This window comes from Bufo bufo, chromosome 3 (assembly GCF_905171765.1).
Source record: "Bufo bufo chromosome 3, aBufBuf1.1, whole genome shotgun sequence".
NCBI lineage: Eukaryota > Metazoa > Chordata > Amphibia > Anura > Bufonidae > Bufo > Bufo bufo.
In genome coordinates, this window is record NC_053391.1 from 643,826,832 (window position 1) to 643,839,742 (window position 12,911).

Genomic DNA, 12,911 nt, shown 5'->3' on the forward strand with positions numbered 1-12,911 from the left:
TACGGTGCAGCAGAGCAGTCTGTGTCATACGGTGCAGCAGAGCAGTCTGTGTCATACGGTGCAGCAGAGCAGTCTATGTCATGCGGTGCAGCAGAGCAGTCTATGTCATACAGTGCAGCAGAGCAGTCTATGTCATGCGGTGCAGCAGAGCAGTCTGTGTCATACGGTGCAGCAGAGCAGTCTGTGTCATACAGTGCAGCAGAGCAGTCTGTGTCATACAGTGCAGCAGAGCAGTCTATGTCATGCGGTGCAGCAGAGCAGTCTGTGTCATACGGTGCAGCAGAGCAGTCTGTGTCATACGGTGCAGCAGAGCAGTCTGTGTCATACGGTGCAGCAGAGCAGTCTGTGTCATACGGTGCAGCAGAGCAGTCTGTGTCATACGGTGCAGCAGAGCAGTCTGTGTCATACAGTGCAGCAGAGCAGTCTGTGTCATACAGTGCAGCAGAGCAGTCTGTGTCATACAGTGCAGCAGAGCAGTCTGTGTCATACAGTGCAGCAGAGCAGTCTATGTCATACAGTGCAGCAGAGCAGTCTGTGTCATGAGGTGCAGCAAAGCAGTCTATGTCATACACACAGCCCGGAGTCTAGTTCCTCCCACTCACGTGACTAATCACATGATCATGACATCCCAAAGGTCCTTTAGCCACCAGGATTTAGCGTATACCTTCCCTGATGACTCCGCCCCCTTCTCATCCTCTTCCAATCCTCAACTTGCAGTGAGATGACGCAGGCAGCGATGGACACGTGATCACAATGGAATGCAAACAATGCGGTGAACGTCCAAGTCCATCCTGCTGTTCTGTGTCTATGGGCTGCGGGGGGAGACCGGAGAGAAGACCCCGGGAAGCTGCACCTGGACCGTAACCAACACCGACTGAGCTACCGGTAATAACCCAGGTCCTCCTCACAGCAGACACATGTACGGCGTGCGCAGGACACGTAACACCAGACACAGCCGTCAGCAGGAATACAGGGCAGCCAGCATTACAGGAGGGCACGAGGCGTTACCACAGGGCAAGCAGTGGTAGGAAGGGTATGCAGCATTACTACAGGGTAAGTACTGGTAGAGAGGACATGCGGCATTACTACAGGACAAGCAGTGGTAGAGGGGGCATGCAGCATTACTACAGGACAAGCAGTGGTAGAGGGGGCATGCAGCATTACTACAGGACAAGCAGTGGTAGAGGGGGCATGCAGCATTACTACAGGACAAGCAGTGGTAGAGGGGACATGCAGCATTACTACAGGGTAAGTACTGGTAGAGAGGACATGCGGCATTACTACAGGACAAGCAGTGGTAGAGGGGGCATGCAGCATTACTACAGGGTAAGTACTGGTAGAGAGGACATGCAGCATTACTACAGGACAAGCAGTGGTAGAGGGGGCATGCAGCATTACTACAGGACAAGCAGTGGTAGAGGGGGCATGCAGCATTACTACAGGACAAGCAGTGGTAGAGGGGGCATGCAGCATTACTACAGGACAAGCAGTGGTAGAGAGGACATGCAGCATTACTACAGGACAAGCAGTGGTAGAGGGGACATGCAGCATTACTACAGGACAAGCAGTGGTAGAGAGGACATGCAGCATTACTACAGGACAAGCAGTGCTAGAGGGGACATGCAGCATTACTACAGGACAAGCAGTGGTAGAGAGGACATGCAGCATTACTACAGGACAATCAGTGGTAGAGAGGGCATGCAGCATTACTACAGGACAAGCAGTGGTAGAGGGGACATGCAGCATTACTACAGGACAAGCAGTGGTAGAGAGGACATGCAGCATTACTACAGGACAATCAGTGCTAGAGGGGGCATGCAGCATTACTACAGGACAAGCAGTGCTAGAGGGGGCATGCAGCATTACTACAGGACAAGCAGTGGTAGAGAGGACATGCAGCATTACTACAGGACATGCAGTGCTAGAGGGGACATGCGGCATTACTACAGGACAAGCAGTGGTAGAGAGGACATGCAGCATTACTACAGGACAAGCAGTGGTAGAGGGGGCATGCAGCATTACTACAGGACAAGCAGTGGTAGAGGGGGCATGCAGTATTACTACAGGACAAGCAGTGGTAGAGGGGGCATGCAGCATTACTACAGGACAAGCAGTGGTAGAGGGGGCATGCAGCATTACTACAGGACAAGCAGTGGTAGAGGGGGCATGCAGCATTACTACAGGACAAGCAGTGGTAGAGGGGGCATGCAGCATTACTACAGGACAAGCAGTGGTAGAGAGGACATGCAGCATTACTACAGGACAAGCAGTGGTAGAGGGGGTATGCAGCATTACTACAGGACAAGCAGTGGTAGAGGGGGTATGCAGCATTGCTACAGGACAAGCAGTGGTAGAGAGGACATGCAGCATTACTACAGGACATGCAGTGGTAGAGGGGGCATGCAGCGTTACTACAGGACAAGCAGTGGTAGAGGGGGCATGCAGCATTACTACAGGACAAGCAGTGGTAGAGAGGACATGCAGCATTACTACAGGACAAGCAGTGGTAGAGGGGACATGCAGCATTACTACAGGACAAGCAGTGGTAGAGGGGACATGCAGCATTACTACAGGACATGCAGTGGTAGAGAGGACATGCAGCATTACTACAGGACAAGCAGTGGTAGAGGGGGCATGCAGCATTACTACAGGACATGCAGTGCTAGAGGGGACATGCAGCATTACTACAGGACAAGCAGTGGTAGAGGGGACATGCAGCATTACTACAGGACAAGCAGTGGTAGAGGGGGCATGCAGCATTACTACAGGACAAGCAGTGGTAGAGGGGGCATGCAGCATTACTACAGGACAAGCAGTGGTAGAGGGGACATGCAGCATTACTACAGGACAAGCAGTGCTAGAGGGGACATGCGGCATTACTACAGGACATGCAGTGCTAGAGGGGGCATGCGGCATTACTACAGGACAAGCAGTGCTAGAGGGCATGCTTTGTTAATTGTGTCCTAGCAGCATCTTGCTCGGGAGCCATTGCTGTGGACATCGATCTCCCTCCTTTCTTGTGATAATTGGCCTCATCTGTCACTAAGTGACCGTTCATTGCCTATTAATGGGGCAGTGCGATGTGTTCCTGCAGGGTAACATCCTAATGACATGTATCACGGAGGTGTCCAGGTAACGGCCTGAAGCCTGCCAGTGCGAGGAGCTCCCGGGACTTGTCATCGTAGTGATGTCCTTATTTCACGCCATTTTGAGGGGGTTATTGATGGGAAGTTTGCTATGTCTGGTCTTTTCTTATTGGGTCAGTTATTCAGGCTTTATAGTCTGCCTCCTGGCACTAACTGAAGGGAGAGGTCCGTATGCTTTGGGGAAGAACTCCACTCCATAGAAATGAATGGGTCCGCAATTCCGTTCTGCAAAATCGGAACGAAATTGCGGACGTGTGAATGGACGCTAACTGTAGTCCTTCAATGTACTGGTAGCTGTGAGTGCGACCTATGACAGATCTGCGGGGCATTGATGGAGTCGGGCCATGTTCACATGTGGTGTATTTGATGTGGATTTTGCGATCGAGTACAGTACAGGGAGTTTGCTAAGCAGAAAAACCGCCTGCCGGGATATGAAGGCACGCTCTATGGCGCCGCAGGTTTTTCTGGCTCTACTGCCGACTGCAATACTTTACATTCAGAACAATCCTGCCGATAAAGATGGTTCAAGTAGCAAATCAGACGCAGTTTTCTGGTGTTCCAGTCAATTTATGATGGCGGGTTTATGATATGGTCTTATGGTGTGTTTTTTTTTTTTAATCCAGCAATTGTTGTGAAACGTTGTAGTTTTGATAGAATTTTATGAAAATCACAGCAAAACCATTATGTGTGAATAAACCTTTAGGCTGGTTTCACACGGCCATTGCGGATTGGGGCCGGATGCGTTCAGTGAAACTCGCACTATTTTGCAAGCAAGTTCAGTCAGTTTTGTCTGCGGTTGCGTTTAGTTGTTCAGTTTTTTCCGCGCGGGTGCAATACGTTTTGATGCGTTTTTCACGCGCGTGATAAAAAACTAAATGTTTACAAACAACATCTCTTAGTAACTATCGGTGAAAAACGCATCGCACCCGCACTTGCTTGCGGATGCGATGCGTTTTTCACGCAGCCCTATTCACTTCTATGTGGCCAGGGCTGCGTGAAAAACGCAGAATATAGAACATGCTGGGATTTTTTTCACGCAACGCCAAACTGATGCGTGAAAAAGAACGCTCATGTACAAAGCACCATAGAAATGAATTGGTCAGGATTCAGTGCGGGTGCTATGCGTTCACGTCACGCATTGCACCCGCGCGGAAAACTCGCTCGTGTGAAAGGGACCTTAGGGGCACGTTTATTAAGACTGACGTTTTAGACACCGGTCTTAATAAAGCCCTGGCATAGCAGTAGACACGCCGAAGTTATGAAGAGGCGCCGGCCTTCGCTGTATCCACCGCCGATTCTTAGGCCTCTTTCACACGGGCGTTGCTGAAAAATGCGCGGGTGCGTTGCGGGAACACCCGCGATTTTTCCGCGCGAGTGCAATACATTGTAATGCGTTTTGCACTCGCGTGAGAAAAATCGTGCGTGTTTGGTACCCAAACCCGAACTTCTTCACAGAAGTTCGGGCTTGGGATCGGTGTTCTGTGGATTGTATTATTTTCCCTTATAACATGGTTATAAGGGAAAATAATAGCATTCTGAATACAGAATGAAAAGTAAAATAGCGCTGGAGGGGTTAAAAAAAATAAAAAATAATTTAACTCACCTTAATCCACTTGATAGCGCAGCCGGCATCTGCTTCTGTATTCTTTTCTTTAGGACCTGGCTAAAGGACCTTCGATGACGTCACTCCGGTCATCACATGGTACGTCACATGATCTTTTACCATGGTAAATCACCATGGTAAAAGATCATGTGACGTACCATGTGATGACCGGAGTGACGTCATCCCAGGTCCTTAAACTATAGTTAATGCTCTCCACAGGTCCTATACAGTAAAAGAGTCAGACGGAGATGCCGGGCATCGCGAGCAAGTGGATTAAGGTGAGTTAAATGATTTTTATTTTTTTTTAACCCCTCCAGCCCTGTTTTACTTAGCATTCTGTATTCAGAATGCTATTCTTTTCCCTTATAACCATGTTATAAGGGAAAATAATAAGGTTCGGGTCTCCATCCCGATCGTCTCCTAGCAACCGTGTGTGAAAATCGCACCGCATCCGCACTTGCTTGCGGATGCTTGCGATTTTCACGCAACCCCATTCATTTCTATGGGGCCTGCGTTACGTGAAAAACGCACAAAGAGGAGCATGCTGCGATTTTCACGCAACGCAAAAGTGATGCGTGAAAATCACCGCTCGTGTGCACAGCCCCATAGAAATGAATGGGTCGGTATTCAGTGCGGGTGCAATGCGTTCACCTCCCGCATCGCATCCGCGCGGAATACTCGCTCGTGTGAAAGGGGCCTAAATGTAAGACAGCTTCTTGCATTTAGATCATTTTCCACGCCTAAACCAGTGGCGTATATCTGTTCGTAAATGACCGCCTTAGGCCTCATGCACACGACCGTTGTTGTGTTCCGTGTCCGTTGTTCCGTTTTCCGTGATTTTCTGCGGACCCATTGACTTTCAATGGGTCAGTTGAAAACTCGGAAAATGCACCGTTTGTCGTCCGCGTCCGTGATCCGTGTTTCCAGTCCGTCAAAAAAAAATATGACCTGTCCTATTTTTTTCACGGACAACGGTTCGTGGACCCATTCAAGTCAATGGGTCCGTGAAAAAACACGGAGGCACACAAGATTGTCATCCGTGTCCGTCTTTTTCCTATCATTTTCAAGGCAAACTTGACATTTTTTTTTCACTTTTCATGTCTGGTGATCCTCCAAAAATCAAGGAAGACACACGGAAACAAAAACGGAACAACGGAACCCTGTTTTGCGGACTGTGAAAAAATACTGTCGTGTGCATGAGGCCTAAGTCTTTGTTCTCACATTGCAGTCCTGCTGCACTAAACCATAAATGTGATCAGACTGTGGTAGTGTGAGCGCCGGACCGGGCGACATATTGTCTGTGATGTGCGATATGTGAGGCTGCCTGTTGGAACTTGGAGGAGGGGTTTTAATTGGATTTCCAATAAACAAAAACAAAAGAAAATTGTGATTCTCATTGCATTCAATGGATGGATGTTGGACAAATGGATGGATAGATAGAAGTTGCATGGATAGATGGGTGGATATGGGATAGAAAGAAGAATAGGTGAGATGGGTGAAAGGATTGATAGATAGATTTAAGATGGATGGATATGGAATGCATAGTTGGATGGTGGATAGATCGATATGGGATAGATGTAGATATTGGACAGATGGATATGGGATGTATAAATATTGGGTGGATATGGAATAGATGGATATAGAATAGCTACATATATTTAGATATATGATGGATAGGTAGATATGTATATGGGATGTATTGATAGATATTTGATGGATGGTGGATAGATCGATATGGGATAGCTATAGATATAGATATCGGATGGATTGATAGATATGGGATGTATACATTTTGGATGGGTGGATATGGAATGCATAGTTGGATGGTGGATAGATCGATATGGATGGTGGAGTGATTGATATGGGATAGATATAGATATTGGACAGATGGATATGGGATGTATAAATATTAGATGGGTGGATATGGAATAGATGGATATAGGATAGCTACATATATTTAGATATATGATGGATAGGTAGATATGTATATGGGATGTATTGATAGATATTTGATGGATGGTGGATAGATCGATATGGGATAGCTATAGATATAGATATCGGATGGATTGATAGATATTGGACAGATGGATATGGGATGTATAAATTTTGGATGGGTGGATATGGAATAGATGGATGGATATAGGATAGCCACATAGGTATAGATATGTGATGGATGGATAGGTAGATATGGATATGGGATGTATTGATAGATATTGGATATATGTATATGTGATGGATACATTGATGGATATGGGATAGATGGGTGAATAGATATTGGATAGACATATGAGATAGATGAATGGATAGGTATTGGATAGATGGGTGGGTATGGAAAGATGCATATGGGATGGCTGCGTAGATAGATATAGATATGTGACAGATGAATACACATGGATAGATGGATATGTTTGTATACTCCATTACTCCAGTATTTCTTTAGTCACTATTATTGTCCGGCCGGTGTGTCTCGCGGTTGTCTTTGCAGAGCTTGCAGCTCCTTAAAGAAAAAATGAAAAAGGAAACCAAAACCTGCTGATCAGTCGGGGTTCTCGCTCATTCCTGCTGCATATATCACATGGGGATTTTTCTCTCCTTTCCTAAGACTCTCTGAAGGGCCTGTAAATTCTCCCCAGCTTGGAATGTGCCTCTGTGACTGAGGAGTTGACGCCAAGAGGAAAGAGGAGGAGGTGAAGGAGGAACTTTGAGCAACTTCCCAAAGAGAAAGGAGGTGTCCTATTCCTTGGATTTCCCCCCCCCTCTGTCACAGAGAAGTCTTTAAACGGCGTCCCTCTATGAAGGAAACTACCATGCCATTAACTGGAAAGACTGGGAGCCCGGCCAAGGTAACGTGTACCAGGCAGTTTGCTCTCCCTTGCACTGTGCGCCGGGTTGAAAACCAATTTGTCAACACGCCGGACACGTCCTCGGACTGCTGAGCTCTGTTTAGCGGAGGGGTGTCATGAGGCCACTTTTATGTGGAGCCGAATAAACAGGTCGAGGTTGTTTAAGGCTTGTGTGGGAATGTAAGGCGATTAGGAAAGCGGAGAGTAGTAGCCTTTTTATGGGGGGGGGGGGGGGGGGGGGGAGGCAAAGCAGCCGTGGACCATTTATCCTCCTATAACTGTTCACATCATGCCCTTTGACCAACTTGGGGCGCTGAGACTTAGTCCTACTATGTCATCCACTCTTGCGGTTTTACTGTTTGATATATGGCGGTTTTCATACCGGGTTGTAAAGCAGATGTGCATTTTTGTCCGTAAAATAGCTGAATATAACATGACTCATTGCAATACGTCTGTTCGAGTGGCGATCCTTGTGTGACCACAGGTATGTGGACTGTGCTGCGGAGTCCATTATCAATCCTTGGATTCCATCGGGCACTGTGCGTGCTGTCCTGTGTGGGGGGGGGGGGGGGGGGGGGTGAAGGGCTTTTGGGGTCCAGTTTGCATCCTATTCTAGCCCAGATGTGCGTTTAACCTGTTTCACTGACCCTTTAACAAGCCCATGAAATGCCTTGTATGGCTGTAATTGGAAGAAGATGTGCACAGTCTTATCTCCGCCATATTGTGCTGCGGGATCTCTGCGGCATATGTTCTTGATATTTCCTTCCAGAACTTCAATGAAACGTTTCCTTGCAGATATGCCGCCCCCGCAGTGTATTCCTGATATCATTTATAGGGCGCGTGATGAAACCAGATTTCAGGAGCAGTGACAGGCAAGCCATTGCTGTTTAGTTGGTCCAAATGATGGCCAAGTCATCCTGCTCAGCGGTATAGTCACAAGCGGATGGCGGATGAAACGTAGCAGTGTGTGGGCAGTATTATTCACATGTTCTCATTTGTGACGGTGCAGCAAAATATTTTTTGCACTGGTTAGGGGCCAGGTGAAACGATGCGGGGACCTGACCCCATTTGGTGCCGTTGCTGAAACTGCTATTCCAATCACTGCCAGAGCGTCGGTAATCTTTGAGTGGTGTTAAAGGGGATCACTTACTTTATAGATTGCTGCACCTTCATGTTGACTGGAGCACATGGATTCGACCAATAGGATCTTTTTAATGGAAATGTAGAATTCCTCTTTAAGAACCTAATCCTTGTTTGTTTGTTTTTTGGGAGGGATTCTTAAAGGGGTTTTCCATAAATGAAAGTGGTTGTCTCATCATGGACAATGGGGGCATATCGCTAGGATATGCCCCCATTGTCTTATAGGTGCGGGTCCCATGCGCAGCAGCCCTCCATTCATTTTCTACGGGGCCGGCGAAAATAGCCGAGCGCTGCTTCGGCTATGTCCGTTGGCCTCACAGAAATGAATGGGAGCGGGGGCTGCGCATGCGCGGTACGCTCCCTTTCACTTCTATGGGGAGCCGGCTTGGTGGTGGCCGGGCCGGAGTCCTCCAGCCGCCTCCTTGCCGGGCTCCGTTCTCGATATAGGTGCGGGTCCCAGCGGTGGGACTCGCACCTATAAGACAATGGGGGCATATCCTAGCGATATGCGACCCATTGTCCATGATGAGACAACCCTGTTAAGTACTGATTTTTTTGCTATGGGTTCGCATCTGCAGCAGCGGATCCAGCAGAGAGCATTGAAACATTGCTGGATTCTGCAGTTCTATGTCAGATCCCCATTGACTATAATGGGGTCTAGCAGTTTTTGTCTGGCCGACAGCCAGCATTTATGCCGCAACAGGCTACCAGAATAGCCTGCTGGATAGAAACTGTGAACCTGCCCTATAGGAGAATGCTGATACAGCGTACTCCAGTTTAAAGGGGGTTTCCAGGAGTTCCATACTGATAGCCTTTCCTCAGGATAGGTTATCAATATCTGATAGGTGGGGGTGATGGCAGTCTGACCACCACCAATCAGCTGTTTGTAGAGGCTGCGGCGCGCTGCAGCCTCCACAGCATACTAAGTACAATGCCATACATTGGATAGCGGCTGTGCTTGGTATTGTAGCCCAGTCTAATTCACTTGAATTGGACTGAGCCGCCTGTAGGCCATGAACGTGACTTCACTGGTCTAGGAAAAGGCTGCACCACTCAACGGAGTGCCGTGGCCTCTTCAAACAGCTGATCGGTGGGGGCGCTGGGAGTCGGACCCCCTCTGATCATATATGGGAGATGGAGTTGTAGGCGGCTACTGGAATTACAACCTTTCTTGTGGTTGTCAAGAAATGTTGTGCATCGGAGAGAGACATTGAGGTTGCATGATTTTCGGAGGAACTTGATTTGCCACCAGGTGACTAAAAGTTACCTCGGGCTTTAGTGGTTGGGGGGCTCTGCCATGCCCATGCTGCCCATTTTAGAATGTCCTGTTTGTCTGTGCTAGAAGAAATGTCCATGTAATGATTATCCCGAATTTCATGTAAGATTGGTCGCCCTTCTAGGACCGTGCCCGCTCCTGCTGCAGATGGTGCAGATCTCACAAGCTTATCTGAATGACCCCAGATAGAGACCTGATGCTGTCGCTCTCCGTAGAAGTTAAGCAGGCTGCAACCTTGGAAGGTTTAGTATAAACACATGAGATATTTCAGGTATGTTATTAAGCGCACAGGAATATACAGACTTGGCTTTACTTGCTCTTTCCAGTCCCTGAAGGCATGTACAGGAATCCTTGAACATTCCTCTGGCCGCACATCCAATTGAGGCCATTCAGTGTGACAACCATTGTTCTGCTCATGAAAAACAATGAGAAGTTGTCATTGTCGGGGGATAGTTTCATTATTCTCCACTGCTGCCTGCACTGCCCTAACATAAGGGCAGATGTATTCATTACATGTGCCCTTATGTTACTACTCCATTACTCTAATCTCAGAAGGTGCTGGTTCCTCTTGTGGAGAACTAGGGAATCTTAAAATGCTCCCTGGGAAAAATATGCAAATCGTCTCTCATCCAAAATGAGGACAACTGCATAATGCCACCTAAAGGTTGGCACCCTGTCAGTCAGAGTTTGACCCATTCTGTAGACAGGGCTGTTTTGGGGTTTTTGCTTCTCATCAGTACAGAGTAGGATGCTGCTCTGTTGATGGTTCTTTGTTTTTTTATGTGTGCTGGTCCCGGGACCCCATATTTATACCCTGCACGTTACATGATTGCAGGAGGCTGGTGCAATGACATTCCATCCATGTTAATGTTGCATAAAGTGGCAATGGCCTGCTACCATGGTCATGTCTTCAGAGGTGGTGCAGTACTTTGATTTCTCCACCATTGCTTGGAACTGCTTGCCTACGTGTAACATCTCTTTACGTTTCTTCTTTTGCAGGTTGATAATATGGATCGCTTCACCATTTGTGAGTGGTTGCACCATAATACATGGAAATGCTATGGTAATCCAACCTCCTAAAACAGTTGCCTGCTGAACACCATAAACTGAATTCACCATGAGGCCAAAAACTTTCCCCACCACCACGTATTCTGGAAACAGCAGGCAGAGACTGCAGGAAATCCGTGAGGGATTGAAACAGCCATCCAAACCACTGGCTCAGGGGATATCTGTTGGATCTGCCAACGACAACCTAATGGACTCTAAGGTTCTCCCTGGAAAAGACGCAGGAAGACAGCAGCAACAACAGCAGCAGCTGCGGCAGCCGGCCAAGTTTGCACCCTACCAAAAGGCTCTTCGGGAGATTCGCTACTCCCTTCTACCCTTCGCCAATGAATCTGGAAACCTGGCGGCGGTAGAGGTGAATAGGCAAATGCTGCAGGACCTGGTGAAAGTGGGCTGTGATCAGGTATGCTCCAGGCAAAAGCTGAATTAAAGCGTGCATATTTGCTTTTCCTGTGTGCTTTGACCATATAACATGGTGCAACGCGTTCTCAAGTGCTGCAAACCTACCACATCTGGAGAGTATGGTGCACGGGTCCACATCACTCCATGCAAGATGGTCAGATCACTTGGGAGAACAAAAGTGTATGTACGCTTTAAAGCATAATTCTGTCCAGAGGTTGATTTTGTTTTGTGGTTCCCTGAGGTCCACCTACACGGTTCACTTGCTGAAGGCTTATGATTGCTGGTTGTCTTGGCCCAACTCTCAGACTTTCTCCTGATGCATTTCAGAAAAGTGCATTGCAGTGCAGCTGGCAGAAAATCTAATGTATGTTGGGGCAGCTCAACAAACCCCCGATGTCTGCTGTAAAGCCACATGCTGTCATTTTTGGGAGAGGCTTAAGAAACTCTTCATCCTACTACAGACAGGGCAGAGGGGGAAGCTCCTGCTGCAGCCAGATGCTTTACAGCCAGACACAGGTCAATGAAGAGAAGGAGAGGGCACAAGAGCTCCTTGGAAATGATTTCTTAATACAATTGTCAAATTAGAAGTGCATTATGAAACAGAATAGGATCAATGGAAAGTTAGTGATCAAGAGGGTTTATCAGTATTTTGATATCGATGCACTATCCTCAGGATAGGTCTGGGGGCGGTCCGATACCTCCACCCTCTGCTGATACTTCGGGAGTATCTCCGGTACCGGAACTACACGGCTCCACTACACATGGAGCTGCATACTTCCAGCACTGGAGATACTCCCGAATGGCTGAATCGGCTGGGGTGTGGAGTATCGGACGCCCTCCAGATATATTGATGGCCTCTTGTGATGACATAAAGGGGATGTCCTTGTTCAGAGCTTGAATGGGCGGTCTTTAGCGCTGCCCTAGCCCGTAAAAACAGACTAGGGCAGTTCTCAAGACCACCCATTAGTGCCGGTGACGTTACTGGGCTCACTGCTAGGCTGCAGCCTCCGCCTAGCTTATCCATGGAGAGCCTGGTATGTCAAAATTCCCTAGCCCTGCGCGAGTTAGCACAGGGCAAGGGGTAGCATCGGACCGTGAAAAGCTCAGATGCTCCACTCATTCATGGTGAATGAGTGCAGATCAGGTTGTGTTCAGGTTCAGCTCTGAACACAGACAACCCCTTTAAGTGACATCTAACAGTATAAGTATTTTTGATAATCTCGTTCTGTTGGGCAGAAATACGACTGATATATAACTGATATCAGTGATAGATCATATGAGTGCATTCTGAAAGAGATCGGATTGCAAACCTGGTCATAGGGCAATGGTTTCCAGTGGAAAGTGTTGCCGTCTGCTAAATTCACCGCATTGATGTTGTGTCGAGCATATATAAATATATTGACCAGATTGTCCAAATTCTCTTCCAAAGATAAAGC

General features: G+C 47.7%; 1 protein-coding gene across 3 annotated transcripts in view; it reads left to right on the forward strand.

Annotated features, from left to right (window-relative positions):
* The first annotated feature begins 762 nt into the window (after positions 1-762).
* LATS2 (large tumor suppressor kinase 2) overlaps positions 763-12,911 on the forward strand; it is a 58,636-nt gene continuing 46,487 nt past the window's right edge. Inside the window, exons 1-2 of one of the 3 annotated variants that reach the window (XM_040426213.1) lie at positions 763-885; positions 11,008-11,476. In XM_040426213.1, the coding sequence (XP_040282147.1) occupies positions 11,126-11,476 (351 nt within the window). In that variant the 5' untranslated portion in view covers positions 763-885; positions 11,008-11,125. Of the gene's footprint in view, positions 975-7,387; positions 7,593-11,007; positions 11,477-12,911 lie in introns of those variants that run through there. The other 2 variants (XM_040426212.1, XM_040426214.1) reach the window with 2 other exon arrangements.